This window comes from Lepidochelys kempii, chromosome 8 (assembly GCF_965140285.1).
Source record: "Lepidochelys kempii isolate rLepKem1 chromosome 8, rLepKem1.hap1, whole genome shotgun sequence".
Classification (NCBI taxonomy): domain Eukaryota; kingdom Metazoa; phylum Chordata; order Testudines; family Cheloniidae; genus Lepidochelys; species Lepidochelys kempii.
Window position 1 is genome coordinate 37,135,443 of NC_136387.1, and position 25,737 is coordinate 37,161,179.

The 25,737-nt window shown below is 41.9% G+C and overlaps 1 protein-coding gene across 10 annotated transcripts in view; it reads left to right on the forward strand.

Annotated features, from left to right (window-relative positions):
- Window positions 1-25,737, forward strand: part of ANKHD1 (ankyrin repeat and KH domain containing 1) — a 206,672-nt gene that overhangs the window by 112,515 nt on the left and 68,420 nt on the right. For 5 of the 10 annotated variants that reach the window (XM_073356055.2, XM_073356058.2, XM_073356056.2 and 2 more), the window contains exons 8-11: window positions 3,809-4,046; window positions 4,351-4,542; window positions 6,389-6,498; window positions 21,321-21,380. In XM_073356055.2, coding sequence (XP_073212156.1) covers window positions 3,809-4,046; window positions 4,351-4,542; window positions 6,389-6,498; window positions 21,321-21,380 — 600 coding nt within the window. Of the gene's footprint in view, window positions 1-3,808; window positions 4,047-4,350; window positions 4,543-6,388; window positions 6,499-21,320; window positions 21,398-25,737 lie in introns of those variants that run through there. The other 5 variants (XM_073356057.2, XM_073356062.2, XM_073356063.2 and 2 more) reach the window with 2 other exon arrangements.

Below are 25,737 nucleotides of genomic sequence, written 5' to 3' on the forward strand. Positions count from 1 at the left end.
AAAGTCTTTGCACTGCTTCTGAGGGATGTGGGAAATACAGTTCAGTACTGTAGTTTAAATTAATTATTACTTAGAGTTCTGTAAGGAAGCTATTTGTCAAACATTTCCTGAATCTTTTTCGTTGTCTGTATTGTTACAGACGTACTTGCTGACAGATATTTTGAAATTAATGACCAAAAATAGTTGAAAAAAAAAAGTTGTGTTTTGACAAAATATGCAGAAATTAACAGAATTTGGAAATATTGTGCTTGGAATTTTTAATTTTTTGGTGCAGAATTCTCCCAGGAGTACCTACCAAAGAACCTCCTTGGGCTCTTCAGCCTGGATCCTGACTTCTGTGACCTCTGGCTATCTCAAAATGGGACTCATTCTCTTCCCTTCTAACCACTGGGACTCTGCCTCCCAGAAGGAAGGTAGAAGGGGGGAGAGGGTATGCTATACAATAATTCAAACTGCTGGTGCACAGCTCTGTGCCTTCTACCCCCCTAGAACAGCCATCCAGTGGCTTATTGAGATCTAACCAGACAAAGCGTTTGCTCCATGCTGTAATTTGTGGTAGACAGGAACCACTGTATGTGCTTCACTGGTGTTAATATGGCCAAGATTACACCCACTTGAGGTCAATGTCTTGGACACCTCCACCTTGGCCCAGAGAGCAATGTAGATCCATCCCTGGGGAGGGAGAGATCACCTACTAGCCTTGTCTCCTTGCCCTTACTTTTAAGGGCACCCAGCTGTTTACACTGTACCTTGAAGGAGTTATCAAAGATATGCTTCTCCCCTAAGGAGAGGCAGGCCTAACTTCCTCAGTGAAGAAATCATTAGTGAACTACAAACTGAAGAGAGAACCTCAGTGTTTCCTTCACAAGCAGGAATTCATCAGGTTGGCTTTTGAGGCCCCCGAGATCTGCTTTCTGTTATGTCCTGATCAGGTGAATCCCACACGACTGTATTGGCTTAGGTGAATCATCAAGCTCAAGCCCAGAGCATTCCTTCCAGACAAAATTCAATGTTCTCTTCCATGCAGGTGGAGAAAAATTTAATTACCCTCAGTGCCCTGCACATGCAGGCATCTGAATGTCAGTCTGGATGAGCAAGAAAATGGTCTGTCCACTAGTTGGTCTTCAAAAAAGTAGTCGTCGTCAGCCCCGCTCATTAGACCTCTTTTCCTTGAGCTACAACTTTCCGAGATACTGTAACATATATACTTTGACCTCAAGGCCTGTATATAGCATGTATTCTTTGTCATTAGTGGGGAATGGAGTTCACACCTTTTCCTCACCTCTTACTGATAACAGGGTCTGCAAAAAGTGAAAAGGATTGATGCCTGCTGATCAATGTTCCCTCTAATTTTTTTACTTTCATGTGCAGAATGAATTTTGTGTGCACCAATATGGAGGTGATGTGTGGCGGGGGTGGGGCTGAGAGATTTGGGGGCTCAGGGTTGGGATATAGATTTGGGGGCTCAGGGTTGGGATATAGATTTGGGCTGCAGCGGGGGGTGAGGCTCTGGCTAGGGCTGTGGGCTCTGGGGTGGGGCTGGAGATGAGGGAATTGAGGTGTGGGATGAGGGTGGTTCAGGGCTAGGGCAGAGGGTTAGGGGGTGGGGGTGAGGGTTCTGGCTAGGAATGCAGGCTCTGGAGTGGGGCCGGAGATGAGGGGTTTGGAGTGAAGGCTGTCCTGGGGCTGTGGCAGGGAGAGAGGACTCCCCCAACCCCCTCTCGCTGCAGTGGTCCGGGGCCTGGGGAGAGGCACCTCTCCCCATTACGTGCCTGCGTGGCAGCTCGGCCGGGAGAGAAACACCTCTCCCTGCTGCGCAGCCGAGCGGCTTAGAGGGAACTTAGCTGCCAATTCATGTGGGTGTAGAGCATCTGAGACTGGTCTAGTTCATGGGTCTTTAGCTGTTCCAAAGGCTTCTCCTTTATCCTGACCAAATCTTCCTCAGTCTCATATCCTTGCTTATGAAACCTCCCTCAGTTCTAAGTTCTGGATTACCAGGTGTGTCCTCTTTTGTTACTGGGAGAAGGGTACTATCTTTTTTTTTCTATGAGGTGAAGTCTCTCTTAGTTTCCATGGGATTGTAGCCCAGAGGTCCATTATTATCTCCATCTGGAGTTCTTCCAGAGTGAGTTTGAGCGTGTGTTCTCTGCTAGTATCCAGATGCCTTGTTGATATGAGCAAAAATGCTTGCTGCTATCAACAGGTATTGGAAACAGCTGTACCTGTTTCCCAGTGCTGGAATATTGTTCAGCTGCAAGTGTAGCCAGTGATAAATTGAGTTGAACACTGTTAGCTGTAGTTCCTGAAACAGTCAAACACAATTGCTGTTTAATAGCAAGTGTAACCAACACTCGGGATTGATTTCAGATGCACCCCTTGCTGACATCATTTGTCAGCCAAAGGAACTTCAGCTAGTGGAGACAAACCTCCTGCTCCATAAGAGAGTTCTGACTGGGGTTTCCTTCTCATAATCGGGTTCCTTAAAGTAGTCTCTTACCTTAGACCTCGTGTAAGTCTCACTGTTTGCTGGAGCCAAATCAAGTACAGAGTGTCTACTGCTCAGACGCATTTGAACCTACTTTCGTTATTACACTGTTTCCTGTGGCCTTTAACTTTGTTAGAGACTCTGTAGGAGCTCACAGCCCCATCTTGAAACCCTCATGCCTCATTTTCCATAAAGAGAAAACTTCTCTAAATGTGCCCCAGTCGTCTTCCCATTGTAATCTCAGTCTTCCACCTTAACCAGGATATTTTGCTCCCCAACCTCCAGGTCCATTGGCATTCTGTGAACCCTCTGCCAAATACTCAAGGCCTTATCTTTCCCAAACCATTCCTCAAATGCTGGTCCCTGTTCTAAAGGTCTTGCAAAATCAGAAAACATCCAGATCTTGCTCAGTCGGATTCTTTATCCAGTGCTAGTACTCATTTGCTGGCCTTCCCTGCTCAGAGAAGCTTTGAGCTTTTTATCTAAACCACGCACCATTCAGGCCATAAAAAAATCTTTGGTAGATGAGTTCTTCCAGGCCACCACCTGAGCACAGTTACATTTTTGAGATGTTACCAGCTGTATTTGCATATATTGGCTGATGTAGCCTTCAGTTGGTGAGTTCTTGGGTTCTTCTATGACAACCCTAGGTCGTCTTCCTTCGTGAAGAGGTCCCAACAGCTGTTTGGTCTCCTTTCCTTCATTCTCCCAGTTTCTCCCCTCTTGCCACTTTGCTGTAACACATTTTAACTTCTCCATAGTTACTTTTCTTCCCTTGGTATGGAAGCTGCTAGTTAGTTGTTTGTCCATACTGGTGATAAGCCAATCATGGAAAAGCAAATTTCTTACTGGATTAATTGCTTACTATTGGGAGTAGTCATTACTGATTTCAGTGGGATTACTCACTATACTAAACTCTGTCTGGTAATTGTGTGTTGGATTATTTACTAGCGGTATTACCCTGGTGCCCAAAAGGTGTGGTTCTAGCCCCAAAGCTCTAATAATATAAAATAAAGGACCAGGCTCTTTTTATTTCTAAATTACACAATTCCTAGTTGATTGGACGTGAAATATAGTAGTCTTCAGATTATTATGCAAAAGTGTTACCATTATTAATGTTATATGAGGTTTTTAGTTAGAAAAAGAAATAAGATATTTTTCAAAGTAGGACAAATGCACTGTTTTAATTTTCAGACGTCTTGAAAGTAGATCTTATCAGGGTCTGAAAATGGACTTGCATGATAGCATTATTGACAGTTGTGTCCTTTGTTAAATTGGGATGTTTCTGATTTCATTTCTTTTTAACTTTTACTTTGCTCTTAGGATGGACATGTAGAAGTAGCTCGTTTGCTTCTAGATAGTGGTGCTCAAGTCAATATGCCTGCGGATTCATTTGAATCTCCACTTACACTAGCTGCTTGTGGTGGACATGTGGAGCTAGCTGCACTACTGATAGAAAGGGGAGCAAATCTTGAGGAAGTTAATGATGAAGGTTATACTCCACTGATGGAAGCTGCACGTGAAGGGCATGAGGAGATGGTAGCACTGTTACTGGCACAGGGTAAGAAAACAATTTCATCTTATAAATTACTGTACTGTAAATTACATCTTTTTAGTAGTTTAAATTACATATTCTTTTATAGTCTTTTATTCTGAATGATTAAGTACTGACCCTGCTAGTTCGTGTGTGATGGCTCAGGATTTAGCACGTGGTTTTGACTTGACAGTTACTGTATAGGAATAACGTAGAACTAACTACACTGATCTCTTGCTAAGGGCTATGGGGTAGGGGCAAAGCGGGAAGATGAGTGCCTATATGATTTGTCTGTCTGGCCAGACAGATTAACAGATAATTTGTTTCATAGGAGCAAATATAAATGCACAGACAGAAGAAACGCAAGAAACAGCTCTTACTCTGGCATGCTGTGGAGGATTTTCTGAAGTAGCTGATTTCCTTATTAAGGCAGGAGCTGATATAGAACTTGGTTGCTCTACACCTTTAATGGAAGCTGCTCAGGAGGGACACCTTGAATTGGTGAAATATTTATTGGCAGCAGGTATGTTGATATAAATGACAGGTTGACTTACAGGAGATTTAGCTTAAAAATGCTAATTAAATTAACTAATTTTTTAATTTAAAAAAAAGTATAAATTAGGAAATAACTACAGTTACTGGCAATTAAAGTTGCAGCAGGGCACACTCCATCTTCCCAAAACCTTAAAAGAATGGAACAACCTAAGAGAAAAGACATTCTGCATTCTTTTCCATATTTATATTGTCTAAATTGAACAGTATCAGCTATGCAGTCCAACAATCCATGAGGCTTTTGCTTCCATCCAGTAGATACCAAAAACTAAATATGTACTCAGTCTTCATTAAGCGTGCACTCTAACACACAACATTAACAGTGACTACTTCTGCTTTTGTACTCTGCTGAGTGTTTTGGGGCAAATAAGTTACTCTGTAAAATATGGTTTTGTTCAGCCTGAAACTATTTGTGAATTTGTGGTGTTTGCTGAATAGCTTTTGACCAAACTGACAAAATCAAAACATTTCAGTTTGACCAGTCTTAAAAAAAAACCAAACACCTGTTTTTATTTTGAGCATTTTGACAAAAACAAATAAGTAAATTAAAAAAAAACAAAAGCCTACGAGGAGGAGGACATCTTATAACCTTTACCCCACTAGGGTACTTTCTTGGGATGCGGGAAACTGTGGTTCAGTTCTTCCCTCTGTCTGATGTGGAGAAAAGATTTGAACATGGGTCTCCCACACTGCAGGAAAGTGTGGTAGTAACTGGGTTTTGGGATAATGTGCATAGGTTAATAGACTCTAGGTCGAGGTAGGCAAACTTTGGGTATGGAAATTGTATGGTGGGCCATGAATGCTCACAAAATTGGGGGTTGGGGTGCATGAGGGCTCCAGGTTGGGGGTGCGGGCTCTACAGTGGGGCCAGAAATGAGGTGTTCAGGGTGCGGGAGGGGGCTCTGGGGTGGGGCTGGAGACAAGGGGTTTGGGGTGCAAGAGGTAGCTCCAGGCTGGGACCGAGGGGTTCAGAGGGCGGGAGAGGGATCAGGGTTGGGGCAGGGGTTGGGGTGCAGGAGGGGGCAGGGGGGCAGGCTCCGGCCGGCACTTACCTCAAGCAGCTCCTGGAAGCAGTGACATGTCCCTCCTTTGGCTCCTACGCGGAGGTGCGGCCAGGCGGCTCTGTGTGCTGCCCCGTCCGCAGGCGCTGCACCTGCAGCTCCCGGAAGCAGCAGTTCCCAGCCAATGGAAGCTGCAGGGGATGGCGCTTGGGGCGGGGGCAGCATGCAGAGCTCCCTGGTTGCCCCAATGCATAGGAGCCAGAGGGGGGGCATGCTGCTGCTTCTGGGAACCGCATGGAGCCATGGCACACACTGAATGGGGCAAGCCCCCAACCCCGCTCCCCAGCAGGAACTTGAGGGCTGGATTAAAACATGTGCAGGGCCGGATGCGGACCCTGGGCCTTAGTTTGCTCACCCCTACTCTAGGTTGTCGAACCAGACTTCAGAAAAGAAACAAAGCCTGAATTCAGACATGGATTTAGGAACTGAAATCTTCAGCACTGTGGGGGGGAAATGCTGCTGCCCATCAGTACTGCAGTGAGTGAGTTGAACGGTTTTGTTCACCACTTTAACTGCTGTCAAATGTGCCATAACCTTCTTTTGCCACAAATTCCTGACTCTACTTCTGTGTCTCAGGCCTCTTTCCCTGTTAGGCACAGTGCTGTTGGCAGTAAGTAGAACATGGCTTCAGTTGCCATGGAAGGAAGATCTGTTGCTTTTTTTTTTAGGTTTTAACAGTTAGTGGGATCACTCAGATAAAATATTTGGGTGAGAGGACATCTACAGTAACCAGTAAAACGTATGTTGCTTTTATAGGAGCGAATGTACATGCTACAACAGCAACAGGAGACACAGCTTTGACCTATGCTTGTGAAAATGGACATACTGACGTTGCAGACGTATTGCTTCAAGCTGGTGCTGATTTAGTAAGACTTTTCATGTGTATCTTGTGCATGAAAATATTTTAACTGTAAACTTAGCATTTACTTTTACCTTTCTTACAGAAAAAAAGTTAAGTGCTTAATATAAAGCAAGAAGAAAGCTTTGCAAGTGTTAACATATGTATACATTGGTGGTACTAGTCAAAAGGAGGATTGAAAGCCTGTAACATCTGTCCCAGTTTAAGAGGAATAGCACTAAATATTGATGCATCCATTAGTTAAATACTTAGTAAATTCTTGGATTTTGTAATAGTTCACTCTTGCCCTTGGCAGAATGCACCACGGGACTCAGTACTCTGCAAGGTATAGTTTGTCTGTTCTTTTAGTTCTACCAGTCTTATTCTTCATCCATGTCCCAGAATCCTGAGTTTCCAATACTGGATTAGAAATTTTTGGGATGACTACTCTCTACATTTTAAACTTCACGGGCATTTAAATTGGGTTTTTTATTGATCTTTGGTCACTTTCTATCATTTTGGTATTCTTTCTATAGCACAGCTTTCAAAATTTAGACTAAATGTGCAACAAATGCCTTCCCAAGGGCCAGAGTATATTGGAATTGTATACCACATCCTAGTATATGTCTGTTTGCCTTCTAGGCCACTTTCATGGTTTTCCCATGTTACTCCCAGGTTCTGTTTGTTGTGTTCTGCATAGTATATCCATTAAACAGTAAGTTAGGTTGCTGTTTTGGGTTTATTGATGATTGCTGATGCCAGTCAGCTGGAGGGCTTAAAATTGCTGCTTCAGTGTACCTGTCAGCTACAGGTATCTCACTATTGATTTTTTTTAAAATTGTGTTCAGAACGTAATTGTTTTGCTTTTAATAGTCCTTCTGAGGAGCACTAGAGCATTCTCGTGGATCCTTCACCCTTGAAACTTTTTCAGTCTACATCCTTCTAGGCTGGGGCTGTCTTTGGAGTCCAACACTACTTACTACTTTCCTTCCATTTCTTCAATAGGTTTAAGGTGTTAGCTTTCTCCCTATCCCGCTTCTATAGCTCTTTCACTAACTTACAAATAGCTCAGGGAATTGGAAGCCTGAACTTCACTCAGTTTCTGAACTTTATTTATAGTAACCGGTTGAAACTTTGAACTTGAATTTCTTAAATTGTCTCTCTCTACAACACAGCCACACTGATTGTGGGAGCTACTTACAATGACTTATTTGTAGAAAAACAGTATTAAAAGGTATGTAAAGAATATCATTACAATAACTCGAGTCTCCCAGTCTTCAGTGTCCTTATTAAGCTGCTTAAACAATCACTTAGATGCTTATTGAAGCCCACACTTGAAACAGCAGTTTTTAAATTAAATTTATTTTAAAAAGGTAAACTTAAAGTCGTGGCTGTGATGCTGCACTAGTGAATTACAAAAGCACTGTTCTTTTAGAAAGAAAATTTAGTTTTAGACCACCTCAGTTTTCATAGGCAGGCCCAGGCTTTTTCTCTCAGCAGCAGAGGGAGACTGCTCCCTCCTAACTCTCTTATGAGAATTGCGATGCCACTATGCTTGGTGTTCTGTATCCAGCAAAGGACATAACATATGCTTGTGAATAAACTCGCTCATCTTTAGTAGCTTATCCTAATGTATTGACATCAATTCAAACTCAATACAAAGGCTATCTATTTTAGTTACATATATCACCCCCTTACTGTAGTATCTGAGAGCATTGTGACCTTGTAATGTATGTATTTTCTCCAAACCCATGTGAGATAAGGAAGTAAAATATCTCCATTTTACAGATGGTGAACCAAGGCACAGGGAGACTAATTGATTGTTGGGTTTTTGTGGCCTTTTTCAGGGATTTGAATTTTTTTGTGTGGTTGCTTTAGTTATGGATGAATAATATAGGGTTTATTGCATCCTGTAGCTCTACCCTTAAACAATATTTTGTGCCAGCTAAAGGGGTCCAGAGTTTTTATTTGCCCACTAACTCCTTAGTGGTGCAGGTGGCTGCAGAGAGGTCCAGGTTACAGCAACACAAGTCCACTACAACTGACGAGCGCTAAAGCCTTGACTTCTAGAGGAGGAAAGTATTTTCATCAGTTAGTCTCCAGTTCAGTGTTGCTAACTACCAGGTATAGTTAACAAATTATGACTTCTTAAATTACTCCAAATTCAGAGACAAACTTCCTTAGGAAGACGGGGCTCAGTTCCAAGCCCTCATCGATAAAGGCAATCTGGTGGCTAAGACATGACTTCATGTGGCAGTGGATGCGCTGACATTGCATCTAGAGGAATCCTCATGGCTATAGTCCATGAGGCGTGAATCATGGCTGTTGTCTTCAGGGTTCCCCAGAGAGGTCCACAATATCAACAATTTTGCCCTTTGAGTCTAATCTCTTCAGTGAGAAGACAGTCACTATACTCTTAAGGACTCTAGCACAACCCTCTGCTCCCTAGGTGTTTACACCCCAACCCCCAAAAGAAACACCACAAGCAGACCCAGAGGCCCAGACCTCCCCCCAGGTCATTCTATCACTACTGCCCTTACAAACCACCATGCAAGCGACAGAGCGTTCAAAGCCACAGGTTTTGGCTTCCTCCGCCTCTACAACCACTACCCAGCTCTCTCTCTGTCCAAGGATTTCTTTTAATGAGACGTTCAAGGACTGCATACAGCTATTGATGCCATGCCATATTTTCCCCCCGAAATATTTGGGGGCTGCCTTACCCATTCTGCACACAACTGGAGGGCAATAACAGACAAGTGGTTATTAGACATCATCCACTCCAGCTACATAGTTGTTTCTCACCTCTGCACCACAAACCCTTTTTCCTGGCCCCTTCTAAGGCTCTACTCTCACAAGGGCATCCTTCATCAAGAAGTGAACTCTTTCAGAAAAGGGCTGTAGAGCAGGTGCCACCCTAACACCAAGGGATAGGGTTCCCCTTCCCATACTTCATAGTTTAAAAAAAAAAAAAAGAGGGAGACCAATTCTTGATCTACACCAACTAAACATTTTTATTAGCAAATCAGAATTTTGCATCATAGTAATTCCATCCCTGGAGGAGAATGAGAGGTGTCCCTAGCCTCTGTTTGCCAGAAACTGGAAATAGATGACAGGACAGATCACTTGATTACCTGTTCTGTTCATTCCCTCTGAAGCACCCGGCATTGGCCACTGTTGGAAGACAGTCTAGACCTTTTGGTCTGACCCAGTATGGCCATTCTTAATACATGGTTTGTGGCCCTCGACTTGAAAGATGCCATTTTCATGTGGATACTTAGCATTCCCACAGAAGAGTTCTTAAATTTGTTGTAGGACACGAGCACGTCCAATTCAGAGTACTTTGATTTAGGCTGGCGGTGTCACCCAGGGTCTTATTAGTCTTTTCTCTGGAGGCCTAGATAAGACACGGTGGCTACACCATCTTTCTGTATTTTGATGACTGGCTATTAATGGGGCAGATCAAGCCAAGAGGTCCAGTTGGCAACCCTATTATCTTACTCCACATTCTGGCAACAATGAGATTCTGTTTGAACAAAGAACACTTGGACTCCCACGAGGACTATAGATTTCATAGGATCAATCCTAGACTAATGATCTGGAAAAGCCTACCTCCCTACAGATAATTTTCCAGCTATGAACAGCCTGATAAACCAAGTCACCCTCAGACCTTGCACCTTCCCTGCTAGGCCACTTGGCTCCATGTACATACATAATACTGTTCACCGGACCCCACATCCATTGTCTGCAGGCCTGGCTTCAGTTTGTTTACTCACTGAACAAGGACAATATGAATACATAGGTAATGATTCCACCACAAGCCAGAGCCTCTCTGGTATGGTGGATGAAACTGGATCCAAGTGCAAGTCCTCTTTTTCTTCCATCCACCTCCAACACAACCATAATCACAGATGCATAGGATGGGGGAGCACATATGGACAATCACTGCACAAGGCACATGGTCCCCATGGGAGGCCAGAACATATATCAATCTCCTGGAGTTGAGGGCAGTTCCCGTAGCCTGAAACACATTCCTCACACTCCTGCAGTTCTGTCAGACAACATGACAGTATATTTTTTTATATAAACTAAAAGGGTGGAGCGAGATCTCTTCATGTTTGTATGGAGACAGTGAACTTATGGAACTGGTTCATGAAGAACCACATCACACTCTCAGTGACATACCTACGAGGTGCGCAAAATACTCTGGCGAACTATCTCAGCAGGCATTTCTCCGTAGACCACAAATGGGAAATACATAATTCTGTCTTGACTGAAATCTTCACCCAGTGGGGAGCACCATCTTTGGACCTATTTGCCTGCCAAACAAGAAATTCAGTCTCTGCTGTTCGAGAACATCAGTAGGGCAAGACTCCAGGGATGATGGCCTTCTGTTATCCTGGATGAACTGTCTGAGGTACTCCCATCCCCTTCTACCTCAGGTTCTCCGCAGAATTCACAATGACAGGACCAGGGTTATTCTCGTTGCACCCGATTGGCCCAGACAGTTTTGATTTCCAGACCCTCTACAAATATCAGCCCATCCTTCCATCTATATTCAACCTTTTCCATATCTGTTCATTCAGGGCAAGTGCAGGACCAGACATCCCAGCCAAGACCCTCTTCATCTCACGGCCTGGTATTTGGATGGGCATCAGTTCTGGAACTTTTATGTTCGAAGGCCATCTGAATGATCCTTTTATCCCAGCAGAAAAATTTCCACTAGAAATGCTATTTAGCTAAATGGAGGCATTTCTCTACCTGGTCACAAAGAAATCAGTTATCACCAGAATCAGCAGATGTCCCTGTCATTTTAGATTATCTTCTGTGCCTCAAACTGTCAGGGCTTTCTGTTAGCTTGTTGAAACTCCATCCAGCGGCAGTCAGTGCCTTGCATCCTCTCATCCTGCCACACTTACTTACCTACCACAATTCAGTTCTTGAACGGCCTCATTAGAACCTTCCCACCAGTGATGAAACCTATGCCACAATGGGACCTCACTTTGTACTCCCAATTCTTACCAGACCATGTTTCGAACCAATGGCCACATGTTCCATGTCACGCTTCTCCATGAAGGTTTTAATTGCCATCACATCAGCCAGACAGGTGAGCCAACTAGGAGCACTCATGGCAGACCCAGCATACTCCGTATTTATTAGAAAAAAGGTCTCCCTTAATCTCCATCCAAAATTCATCTCCAAGATAATTCAGAGTTTCACACGAACCAACCTATTCATTCACTCAGTGTCAGACAGGTCCTGGCCTTTTATCTGCAGAGAACAAAGCCAATTAGGAGAAAACTGTCTTTTTGTCAGCGATAGTAGAGCTATTACGAGGGCAAGTGTTATCGGTCCAGAGAGACTAAGTGGAATCTCTGCATCACTCTTATTATTTGCCACATATTTCTCCCCAGTCAGGGTGAAGGCCCAATTGACCAGAGCACAAGCAATCTCAATGGCATCTGTTGGAGAAGTTCCAATACCAGACATTTGTAAAGTGGCTATCTGGAGCTCTATCCACACCTTTATGGGGCATTACACCCTAATCCAGTCTTCCTCAGTATATGCAGCTGTCGGGACAGCAGTGTTATAGACTTCCATACCAATTGCATCTTGCACCCTGCTCTTACTTGAATACTGCTTACCAATCACCCATGTGTGGAGCCCACATATAGACCAGCACCGAAGAAATGGAGGTTGCTTACCCATAACTTGAGGTTCTTTGAGATGTGTGGTTCTTATTTGTATTCCACTACCTGCCCTCCTTCCCCTCTGGTTTGGATCCTATTTGATTCATGGTAAGAAAACTGGAGAGGCATTGGTCCATACCGCCCTTTATGTCCTCATTTTGGAGCACAAGGAGAGCAACAGCGCATGCACAGACCAGTGTACGCTACTTGCTACAAATCTCTGGTCTCAGGCGCGTGGCCTGCATTTTAGAGCCCTGTATGGATACAAAATTTGTATCCACATCCAATCCGCAAACATGGTCGGAATTTGGGGAGAGCATGTGCTCTTATAGTAGGGATAAAGGAGAGAAGACCGAACTGGGGTGGGGGGAATCAAATCCATGTCTTAGATGTCTGTATATTAATGCAAGAAGTATGGTGAATAAACAGGAAGAACTCAAAATGTTAGTAAATACAGCTACGACGTAGTTGGCATCACAGACTTGGAGGGATAATACACATGACTGGAATATTGGTATAGAAGAGTACAGCTTGCTCAGGAAGGACAGGCAGGGGAAAAAAGGGAGGTGTTGCCTTTGTATATTAAAAACGTATAGATTTGGATTGAGGTTGAGATGGAAATAGGAGACAGACTTGTTGAAAGTATCTGGGTAAGGTTAAAAGGGGTAAAAAAAAAAAAAAAAAAGGGTGATGTCATGATAGGGGTCTACTGCAGACCACCTAACCAGGAAGAAGAGATGGATGAGGCTTTCTTTGAACAACTAACAAAATCATCCAAAGCATAGGATTTGGTGGTGATGGGGGACTTCAACTACTCAGACATCGGTTGGGGAAAATAACACAGCAAGGCACAGATTATCCAACAAGTTCTTGCAAAGTATTAGAGACAATTTTTTTATTTCAGAAGGTGGAGAAAGGTACTAGGGGAGAGGCTGTTCTAGATTTGATTTTTGACAGATAGGGAGCAACTGGTTGAGAATTTGAAAGTGGAAGGCAACTTGGGTGAAAGTGATTATGAAATGGTAGAGTTCATGATTTTAAGGAGTGGTAGGAGGGAGAACAGCAAAATAAAGACAGTGGATTTTAAGAAGGCAGACTTTAGCAAACTCAGGGAGTTGATAGGTAAGATCCCATGGGAAGCAAGTCTAAAGGGAAAAACAATTGAAGACAGTAGGCAGTGTTTCAGAGACATTAAGGGCACAAGATCAAACTATCCCATTACATAGGAAAGATGGGAAGTCTGGCAAGAGATCACCCTGGCTTACCAAGAGATCTTCAGTGATCTAAAACTCAAAAAAGAGTCCTACAAAAAATGGAAACTAGGTCAAATTACAAAGGATGAATATCGACAAATAACAAGTTTGTAGGGACAAAATTAGAAAGGCCAAGGCACAAAACGAGATCAAATTAGCTAGAGAAAAAGGGTAACAAGAAAACATTCTACAAATACATTAGAAGCAAAAGGAAGACCAAAGACAGGGTAAGCCTGTTACTCAATATGTGGGCAGGGGGCGACAATAACAGAAAATGTGGAAATGGCAGAGGTGCTTAATGACTTCTTTGCTTCAGTTTTCACCAAGAAGGTTGGTGGTGATTTGACGTCTAACATAGTGAATGCCAGTGAAAATGAGGTAGGATGAGAGGCTAAAATAGGGAAGGAACAAGTTAAAAATTACTTAGATAAGTTAGAAATCTTCAAGTTGCCAGGGCCCAATAAAATGCATCAAGGAGCTGACTGAGGAGATATCTGAGCCATTAGCGATTATCTCTGAAAAATCATGGAAGGTGGGAGAGCTTCCAGAAGACTGGAAAAGGGCAAATATAGTGCCAATCTTTATAAATATAAAAAAAAGGACAACCAGGGAAATTACAGACCTGTCAACTTAATTCAGTACCAGGGAGGATAATGGAGCAAATAATTAAGCAATCAGTTTTCAAACATCTAGAAGATAATGTGATAAGTAACAGTCACCATGGATTTGTTAAGAAGAAATCCTGTCAAACCAACCTGATAGCTTTCTTTGACAGGCTAACAAGCCTTTGGATAGGGTGAAAATGTTAGACGTGGTATATCTTTACCTTAGTAAACCTTTTGATGCTGTCTCACATAACCTTCTCATAAACAAACAAGGGAAATGCAATGTAGGTGGAGCTACTATAAGGTGGGTGCAAAACTGGTTGGAAAACCATTCCCAGAGAGTAGTTATCAGTGGTTCACAGTCATGCTGGAAGGGTATAACGAGCGGGGTCCTGCAGGGATCAGTCTGGGTCCAGTTCTGTTCAATATCTTCATTAATGATTTAGCTAATGGCCTAGAAAGTACATTTATAAAGTTTGAGGATGATACCAAGCTGAAGGGATTGCAAGTGCTTTGGCGGATAGGATTAAGATTCAAAATGATTTGGACAAACTGGAGAAATGGTCTGAAGTAAATAGAATTAAATTAAATAAGGACAAATGCAAAGTACTCCACTTAGGAAGGAACAATCAGTTGCACACATGCAAAATGGGAAGTGACTGCCTAGGAAGGAGTACGGCAGAAAGGGATCTGGGGGTCATAGTGGACCACAAGCTAAATATGAGTCAAGAGTGTAACTGGGGGGAAAAAGCGAATCTGATTTTGGGATGTATTAGCAGGAGAGTTGTAAGCAAGACACGAGAAGTAATTCTTCTGCTCTGCTCTGCTCTGCTCTGCGCTGATTAGGTCTCAACTGGAGTATTGTGTCCAGTTCTTGGTGCCACATTTCAGGAAAGATGTGGAGAAAGTCCAGAGAAGAGCAACAGAAATAATTAAAGGTCTAGAAAACATGACCTGTGAGGGAAAATTGAAAAATTGGGTTTGTTTATTCTGGAAAAGAGAAGACTGAGAGGGGACATAGCAGTTTTCAATTACATAAAAGGTTGCTACATGTAGGAGGGAGAAGAATGGTTCTTAACCTCTGAGGATAGGACAAAAAACAAAGGGCTTAAATTGCAGCAAGGGAGGTTTAGGCTAAACATTAGGAAAAACTTCCTAACTGTCAGAGTGGTTAAGCACTGGAGTAAATTCCATAGCGAAGTTGTAGAATCTCCATCAGAGATTTGTAAGCATAGGTTAAACAAACCCCTGTCAGGGATGGTCTAGAAGATAATACTTAGTCCTGCCATAAGTGTAGGGGACTGAACTAGATGACCTCTCGAGGTCCCTTCCAATCCTATGAATCTATGGTCCATAGATATCAAGCAGGTACCCACAGATTTGCAAGGCTCTAGATATAAAACTTGTATCCGCATCCATCTGTTATATGCAAACATGGTCCACAGATAGCTGCAGATTTGCAGGGCTCTACACATGCTCTACCCACGTGTGGAATAAAGATAAAGACTACACATCTCAAAGAACCTCCAGGTACAAGTAAGTAACCTCCATTTATCCTTAAGTTTTCCGTGTAGTTAACTCATTACCACTACTTTGAATGTAACTTTGAAGAGATTGGGGTGTAATTAGGGGGAAAAAATAATAAATTGGCTTATCATTCCAGTACATTCAGTTTTCTCTTACTAAAAAAGCTGACATTTTGCATCGTTTACAGTGAATCTGAAACTATCCAATGTTGAAGCTTCCTTATGCCCTCAGTAAAAAAGGTCACTACTTCATGGTGGGAGAGAGGAAAGATGACCTTAATAAAGATGGGGGCTGTTCACATTACTGAAGCCACAGATGTTTCACTAAAGTGATCGGACCACACACTTGCCAGTTTGTGATAAGCAAACACAATGTGACAAATGACCAAAATGTAGTACCTGTTGTTTGCTGAGTGTTATGCCACCTGTAAAGAGATTTTCTTGCTGAGGAGTCAATATTTTTTTAAAAGAAAACTTAATTCTTGTATTTTGTCACTTGCAACCAACCCATACGTATCATCAGCAGAGTTTGAGCTCTGGACTTTCAGGTCACTAGTTGAGACCTCTACCACTTGAGCTCCAGTAGTAGCTCTTCTCTTTGTACCACCCACTGGAGAGGGAACAATACCCACTGGGTTTCACAGTTATTAGCTCAGAAGTAATAGAATGCTGGAAATAGACTCCTGGATTTTACTTCCACCTCTAGGAGAGGAGTGAGATCTAATGGTTAAAGTAGTGGTTATAGATGGCCTAGCTAAGCACTTAGATTGGGCAGATTTTATTCTGAGCAGCAGTGTGTCTGCATGCCCTCAAGATTCTTTTAATCTTCAAATATGTGACACAAGCCACCAAAATGTGACACATGAAAAATTCTATGGATGAGATTGGGTTCTGTGCCTGATGCTGCTAAAAGTGACCTTTGGCAACCTCTGTTATCTTATCTGTAAAATTACCTGTGTGATACTTGAGAAACAAGGTATGTGAGGTAATATTTTTTATTGGACCAACTTCTGTTGGTGAAAGACTAGCTTTCAAGCTTACACACAGCTCTTCAGATCTGGGAAAGGTAGTCAGTGTCAGCAAAATATAAGGTGGAACAGACTATTTAGGATAAGCAGTTAACCTGTTTTGGAAGAGACCATTCAAGGTAAAGCGGCCAGTTGAAACCTCTGCAGTCACAGGACAAAAAGAGGGGTTACAGATTGTTGTAATAAGCCACAAATCTGTCTTAAGTTCATGATTTTTAGTGTCTAGCAAGCTCCCAGGCTAGTGTTTTGAAGGTGTGCAGATTTCCTTTGAGGCTGAGGATTGAGAAGTCAGATATGGAGTGATTGTTTTGTGAAAAATATTCACCCACAGGTAATATGATGTAATTGTCTTCTGTAATTTTTCAGTGTGAATTCATGGTGATTGTCCTGTTTCACCCACATAATTATTGGGGAATTGAGGGTACATCTACACAGCAAGTAAACACCCGTGGCTGGCCCATGTCAGCTGACTTCAGCTTGCTGAGCTGTAAAATTGCTGTGTAGGCGACTAGGCTCTGGGACTCCACAAGCAGGGATGGCTCCAGAGCCTGGGCTCTAGGCCAAGCCCAAATGTCTGCACAGCAGTTTTTAGCCCCATGCGCCTGAGAGAGCTCACCCAGGCTAGCTGTGGCCTTGCCACGGGTCTTTTATTCCAGCATAGATATGTACCTTTAGTGCACTGGGTGAGGTACACCACATGTTGTGATATGTGTAGGACCTATGGATCTTGAAACCTGTGTTGTGGCACAATATTGGTTGTCGTAGCAGGAGAGATAAGTCAGCAGATTTTGCTTCTGTTACAATAGGATTTGGTTCTGCTTTGAGTTGGTATGGCCTGGTTTTTGGGGAGCTTGCTGCTGCTTCTGATGGAGCTGGAGAAATTGGGGGCAGGGGTTGTTTCAAGCCACCTCTTCTGGCCTTCAGAGAGATGTGGTCCACATCGAATATGGGTTGTAATTGCTTAATGATACACCATATGGGTTCCAGTGTGGGGTGGTAGGTGACAACTAGGGGGCTGTGGTTGGAGGGCTTTTTCCATATTGAAGCAGGTGCTCTGAGGTATTTGAATGGCCTGTTCCATGCTGCAATCTACTCTGGTGGAATGTCTTTTTTTGTTGGAGGGTGTTTTAAGTGTGATAAGCTGTGTATCCTGGACTTGCTCCTTGGTGCATATTCTCTGGTATCAGAGTGCTTGACTGTAGATACTCAATTTCTTGGTGTGTTTGGGGTCGCTACTGGATCTGTGAAAGTAAGTGTGGTGATCTGTGGGTTTCCTGTAAATAGCTGTCTTTAAGGTTCCATTGTTGAAGCTGATCATGGTTTCCAGGAAGTTTGATGCTGATATAGGAGTGCTTTCAAGAGAACTGAATGGATGGATGGGTAGTGGTGGTTGGAGTTGTGGTGAAAATCTGTAAGGAAGTTTAGCTCACCTGTCCAGAAGATAAAAGCATCATTGATGTATTTCAGGTACAGCATTGGTTTTGTGGTGCATTTGTCCAGGAATTCTTCCTCAAGGTGGCCCATGAAGAAAGGCTGGCATGCTGGGGAGCCATTATGGTATCCATGGCTGTTCTCATTGTTTGTACAAGGTGTTGGTTGAATGTAAAATTGTTATAGGTGAGGATGAAATGGATGAGTTTGGCAATGTGTTTGAGATGGATATTGTCCATTGTCTTGTAGATATTCAAGCCAGGCAGCAGTGCCATCGCTGTAAGAGATGTTAGTATATAGGGTGGTGACACCCATGGTGGCAAGGATGGTGTTCTGAGGGAGGTTGTTAATGTTGTAGAGTTTCTGGAGGACGCTGATTGTGTGCTGGAGGAAGCTGACCCTTTATGTGGTCAGTAGCTTGAGGATGGTTTCTATGAGTCCTGATATTGCTTCATTAAGAGCGCCATGGCTAGAGATGATGGGTCTCCTGGATTCCCTTGTTTTGTGTATTTTGGAAAGCATATAGAAAGTTTGTGGGGGACAACGTTGTTAAGAGTTGAGCAGGGAAGGATTTGATGATCGCCTTAGATTCCTGGGTTGTCTCTGAGTTCTTTATAGTAGGTGGTGTCAGAGTTGTCAGCTTTGTTAGCATAGTTATCACAGTTGAGGACAGTGATGGCATCCCCATTGTCTGCTGATTTAATTGCTGCCTGGTGGTTGGATTTCAGGGACCGTATAGCTGTCCTCTCGGCAGTGGTGGTGGGAGTGTATGGTGGATATGGTGATTAGGGATTTTAGTCAATCATTGTAATGATCAAGGATTTTCGTGGTTTTGTCTATGGTGGGGTGTTGTCAGATTATTCTTTTTTCTTATGACTGTTGATGGGGAGGTGGTAGTTCTGGGTGATATTGTTGTGAAAGAATTGTTTGAGCTGAAATCAGTGAAAGAATTCTTGTTCTCTACATGTTAGTATGATATTAGCTTCTGTGATGGAGTAGAAGTTCAGTCCCTTGGAGAGTACAGGTAATTCGGCTCCGGTTACAGGTAGTCTTAATAAATTGATGTTGGGATGTCCATGTGATGGGTCCTGGTGCCGTGGTTTCTCCCAGAGGTGGTGTTCTGTGGTTTGCGAAGTTGTTGCAATTGGTTCCACTTTGCTTTTGTGTTAGATGGTTGTCATCAGATTTTTGTAATAGCTGTTTTTGGTTTCTTGCATGACCTACAGGTAGGTTTCCTGTTTTCGTCCCTCCTCCACCATCTGTGTGTGTGATGATTTTCTTGTTTGAGGTGATCTCTTATGGAGTATGAGAGTTGCAGGAGATGGTTCCTCAATTTTTTTGGAGCCCTTCTACAGAGCTGTTCAGCATATTTGGAGTTGTATGTCGTGGTTAGAGGGTTATAGATGCTGAGTCCTCTGGAGATGTTTTCTTTCTTGCATTTGCTTGGGAAGTAGACATCACTGTTAAGTTTTTCTTTTTTCTTCATGTTGTAAAGTTTCCATTTCAAATGGCAGAACTGAATATCCTCCATTGTTGCTTGCAGTGTTATAGCCATGTTGGTCCCAGAATATTAGCAAGACAAGGTGAGTGAGATAATCTTTTATTGTACCAATTTCTGTTGGTCAGCGAGGCAAGCTTCTGAGTTTATGCAAAGCTGCTCCTTCAAGTCTGGGAAAGCTACTCAGTGTCACAGCTTGATTGTGTATTTCCTGAGAGGTGGGTGAGAGACCTGCTGGTTCAAAATTAAGGCCTAAAAATAGCAGAAATACAAACAGTAGTGAGTGGCAAATGAGATTTTTATCTCCTGGCTCCTAACTCAGTTTACCTTCCTCTAAGCTAAAAGTGCATTTTGTCTGAGATCTCTTCTCCTAAACTCAGAGCTTGATTTAGCTGAAATGCAGTACACTTGAGAGCCAGCCTCTTGACTCATAGAATATTAGGGTTGGAAGAGACCTCAGGAGGTCATCTAGTCCAATCCCCTGCTCAAAGCAGGACCAACACCAACCTGATTCTCATTTCCAATGGGACTGAAGTCATAGGTTGCCCTCAGAGAAGATGCTGGCCAATATTCTTTATGATTTAGTAAGGAGAGTTAGGGAGCAGCAGCCAAGATTTCTGGGGAGGAGAAGATACAAGCTGCATTGCTGTGGTTTCTGTAGCCTGTGTAGTTCTGCGCCTTCAGTAGAGACTACACTGTTCTGACGAGCTGCAGCTGGCCCTGGGGAACCAGGTGCAGTACTAGGGAGGATCCCCAGGAACGTGGACACTTTTGTGCTGGATTTCAGGAGGATAAAAAGAGACCTGCAAGGGTCCCCCACATACACAGTAGCATAACATCCATCCATCCTTTTCATCTCAAACACCCACGCTTCCTCCAAACCATGGTACTTTAATTTAAAAACTGAATCTAAAAACTATTTTAAAAAAATAGGAAATTCTATAAACACCATGTTTAAAAGGGAGTAGAGTTGGTTAACTGATAGCCACTCAACTCAAACCCTAAAGGGTAAGGAAATGCCAAGGTAAGGGACACCTCTTAATCATACCCTAGTGCTTACACAAGTTTTCACTGATAGATTCTGCACCTTCACTGGGAAATTCTTTTTGCTTCGAATTGATGAGAGAACATACTACACATTAATTTCCCTCTCGCCATAAAGCAAATCCTTAATATAAATCTTGTTTTCCTTAGATACATCACACTGCACACTTAACCTTTGTATATATGTCAACCTGAATTCTTGCTAACATTGTGTAGGTTGTAAGTAAGGCTTTGCGTTATACTGTGAGGGAGATTAATATGTTGCTCTCAGTGGGAGGGACTGAAAAGTAATCGTGTTTTCTTGGTGCTGGTTCTAGACTATCTGGGGAAGATGATAGAAGATCCAAGTTTATTAGTAAGAATGTTCATGTTGTCTCTCTTTAACAAAAGAACTACAAGAGTGTGCCCAAAACACTGAAACTGAATAATTGCGGTCATATTTTTGGTTGTGCTAGGTCAGTCTGTCCTTATTCAAATGGTGCAGAATATGTGGTGAAATCTACCTCTTCCTCACTAGGTGTGACCAAGAAAACATCTGGTATTTTGCACCAGTGGATATCATGTATAACTTCCACTATCCACATGAGTCTGGTGGCTTAGGTTGAGGTTATGATGATGAAGAATTGCATTACTTGGTTTAAAGACTAGTTTTGTCCTCCTCAGGCTAATTCAGCTGGTGATGCTGACCAACTGAAATTGTAATCACCAGGTCTTCACGGCCAAGTATTAATTTTATTTGTAGAATAAGATCCGTGAGTTCTTCTTTTTCCTTCCGCAGGACAAGCAGGAGGACTTAAAGAAGACTATTTTGGAGGGCATAGAGACGGCCAAGCATCAGGTGAGGTTGGCCTTTGATGCTTGTAAGCTAAAATCTCAAAAATAGATGCTCACGGCAAGCATGGCTTACGGCATCTAGATTTCATCACAGGTGCAAAGACTTGCTATGTAGCATATTGAATCTCCATCATTGCTCTACTTTTTTGGTTTCTTTCTCTGAAGTCCTTTGGATTGATTTCTAATCCCTTTCTTAATTACTGCCCTATTCCCGCCCTGTATAGGAAAGGGTCATCTCATTAAACCAGCTTTTCACAAATAATGGCCGAAATAAATTCTTTACAAATAATAGGATCACCATATCTCTATAGGGTCTCATAGTCTTCAGTTCTCTTAACCAGAAATCCATTTGGGTTTTAATCTGTTTGTATCCACCTCATGAAATTTGTCTATAAAGGACATGTTACTGACTTTTTTTATAACTTTGAGTCTTGTGATCAGAGTTTAGTCTGGAGAATATTATAAAAAGGGGAATAAAATTTAATAAAAAACTCACTCCAAATTTTCAGCGGGGTGTGGGAAGGGAAAGAAAATATTCAAAATAGCTTTACTTAGAAATTCTTCATAACAGTGCAGTGAAATATTTGCACTCAGAGTACTTGAGTTTTTAGCATTTTCACGGGAATTAGAACTGTCATAAATCAAAGGGTCTTGTTACAAAAGAATTCAAGAGAAATCTGGTTACATTCCTTATCAGACCCAGAATAAAATCCAAATCTTTTAACAAACATGTTATGTCTAATGATGGATAGTATATCTCTTTGAAGTTTGAACACAGCAGTCCATTTGAGCTCTTCAGAGAATATTTGTTTCATATTTATCCAGGAATAATTAAATTGTAGAGAGTTCAAGTAAGAGCCAAGAGAGAGTCTATCACTATAAGACAATGGTCTGTTTAGCTTAATAAAGAGAAGGGTGACTTAATTAGTCTAGAAGTACCTATGTGGGGAACAAAAATTTGATAATGACCTTTTCAGTCTAGCAAAGATAGAATAAGATCCAATGGCTGGAAGTTAAATCAGTGTGCAAATTTTTAAGTGAGGGTGACTTACCAGGGAATTTTTTGAATTAAGATTAGATGTTTTTCTAAAATAAATGTTCTAGTTCAAAAAAGGAATTAATTCAAGGAAGTCACCGCCTTTATTACATGGGAGATCAGACTAGTTTATCACATTGGTCCCTGCTGGTGGTCTAATCTGTTATAACATAGCTAAAGTCTAAATGTGGATGTGTTTCGTTATTTTAATGATTGGCTAGTCAAGGATATCTTTTTCAGAAGGCTAACAAAATTATTTTACCAAATTATTGAAATCACAAAGTCTTGATTTGGAATTTATATTGGCCCTGTTAGACACTTGATATAAAACCTCTCTCATAAGAGCCTAAGAAATTGAGGATGAAGTATCAAGGATAAGGGTGATATCAGCAACAATAATGCTTATTGTTTCCAAGTCCTTGGAGTTTACTGCTAATACACCACAGTTTTTCAACCTATATCTAGATAACTCTGAAGTATCTGGTGTAGACGACGTTTTATTGACCAGTAGATCACTTCCTGTAGAGTTCACACAAAATGCTGTGTTGGCTTTTTTAAAGTATGAAATGACAGCTCAGTCACCAGTGAAGTGGTTTGGTAATACTTCACATCCCAGCCCATAGTGGAGCAATGTGCTGAAATAATAATCAAAAAACCCCACATCCCTATTCTCTTCTAAATTGATTCTTAAGACCTTACATTTTTCAGAGACTGTCTGTTTGTGGCAGTAGCTTTACTTGTAGAAGCTGTGTGTTTCGGCTGCTCATTACTGATCCTTTCTACAACAGATTATAAAGAAATGAGGTGATTTTTGAATGTGCACCCAAAATTCCTTCCAGAGATGCTATCCGGCTTCTATCTTGGTTAATATTTTTACCTACCTTCATGTCTATCCCCATGGCTTCTTGCTCCAAAAATATTAAAATGAATTATATAAGATGGATTTTTTGACTAATTCAGTTGTATAACTGCTCCTGACAAAAGTAGGTTGAGAATCTACAGAAAAATAACTCATAATTTCTCTTTATTTTTGTCTGGTCATGCTAAAGCCTGCTCTGTTAATAGACATTGGTAATGAAAGCCAGTGTTGAGGTTTGAAATCTATAAATCTAGCTACAGGGGTCTCACTGTAGATTTACCAAGCATCAGTGTGTGCTGACTCTTAAAGTTTGGCCCACTCTAGGTGCTGCATTGGCAATTCTGCAACACTTTTCTGAGAAGATTCTCTTAAGGAGTGTCATCTTTGGCATTACTTTGTCTAGTATTCATCACTGGGACACCTCAAGATGGAAAAGCTAAAGTAAATGCTGGGTGTTATAATCAATTTCAGGAGGGCTTTTTTACATCCTTTGAGCTAGTTTTGTGGAATAAAACTAATGTAGGTCTGTTATTTCTAGCATATGTGAGAACCCTAGCCTCCTCATGCTCTGTATCTTGTCATGCTATTTTGTTCTGTTTGAATTCTTGTTACTTTTCTCATTTTAAAAAATACCTGTTTTGCCTTTCCAGTAGGATATTTATGTGATTTTACCCATTTGTTTTACTTCATTGTATGTTGCTTAAGGTTCAAATAAGACACTTCTGATTGCATCCCTCTTTCTCTTTACTTACCAAAGTATGGATTTGTCCAGTGGGAGTAATTACTTATTGGAGCTGTTATCTGATAGTTATTTGTAGCCTATACAAATTCACCTCCCTTTGAAGTTAGGATTCATTCTTGAGGCAGTTACTTTGGGCTTCAATATTTGAAGCCTTGTATCAAAATAAACAGGCTATTGTTATTGAAACTGTTATAGTTTATGTAAGCTCCCTGATAGCCCATGTCTTACTCCAAATAGAATGCAGCATTGTAGCCATGTCGGTGTCAAGATATTAGTGAATCATTGCGCATGAGGTAATATCTTTTATTGGACCAACTTCTGTTGGTGAGAGACAAGCTTCCAAGTAGACAGAGCTCTTCCATTTCTGGATGGGTGTCTATCACAAACCACAGCAATCAGACACACACATTTGGCAATCTCAGAAGTAAGACTAGGGACTGAAAGGGCATAGAATGTAGATTGCCTTCTTTCCTCTGGAGGTGACCATTCTCTGTTCTGTCTTGACCCATATGTTGGGGACCACATGGGCAATGCTTCTGCTGCTGCTATACCTTTGCTATGGCTAAATAGAAGACTGCAGTCTCTACAGATGGCTGGCATCTTATAACTTAATTAAGTTAAAAAATAAAATAGTGCTTGCAGTGTTGGGTTTTCTGATAGAAAAGATGTTCAAGTGGAGTCAAATGGGAAGAGCGACCGAAATGAGTAAGGAGAGTCTATTGAAGAAATACAATAGATAAAACGAGTAGTTTGGCCAGATGGAAGGTATCTGTTTGTTCGGTGCTACAAGTATTTGAAGTTTGTAAACACCAAGGAGGATCAGGATTTCATTGCTTGAGGAAGTGGGGATTAATCAAACCGTTGTATATGTAGAATAATTGCATGAAATTTAAGTAAAGGAAAACTTAGAATGGACATCAAGAAGTTTCCCCAGCAGTGAGATCTGTAAGCCCTGGTCTACACTAGGACTTTAGGTCGAATTTAGCAGCGTTAAATCGATGTAAACCTGCACCCGTCCACACAATGAAGCCCTTGTTTTCGACTTAAAGGGCTCTTAAAATCGATTTCCTTACTCCACCCCTGACAAGTGGATTAGCGTTTAAATCGGCCTTGCCGGCTCGAATTTGGGGTACTGTGGACACAATTTGATGGTATTGGCCTCCGGGAGCTATCCCAGAGTGCTCCATTTTGACCGCTCTGGACAGCGCTCTCAACTCAGATGCACTGGCCAAGTAGACAGGAAAAGAACCGCGAACTTCTGAATCTTATTTCCGGAGACTGCAGGAACTGTGAGATAGCTACCCACAGTGCAACACTCCGGAAGTCGACGCTTGCCTGGGTACTGTGGAAGCACTCCGCCAAGTTAATGCACTTAGAGCATTTTCTGTGGGGACACACACACTCCAATATATAAAAACGATTTCTAAAAAACTGAGTTCTACAAATTCGACCTAATTTCGTAGTGTAGACATACCCTTAGACTCCCAAGCAAAGTACTAATAGTCCTATTGCTAGCCATCTAAAACTAAACAAAACACTTGAATATACTACAGGACACAAACTTGCACTGTCTTGAAGTTAACTGGGTTTTTCTAACTCAACTTATTTATTTCTCAGTTCTTTGATTCTCGTAGTATGGGAATTTTGAAACCTTGCATCAGGAATTGAGTTTGGACAACCGTTCCTGCTCATATATTCAAGTTTTGTGTATTTTAATACGTAGT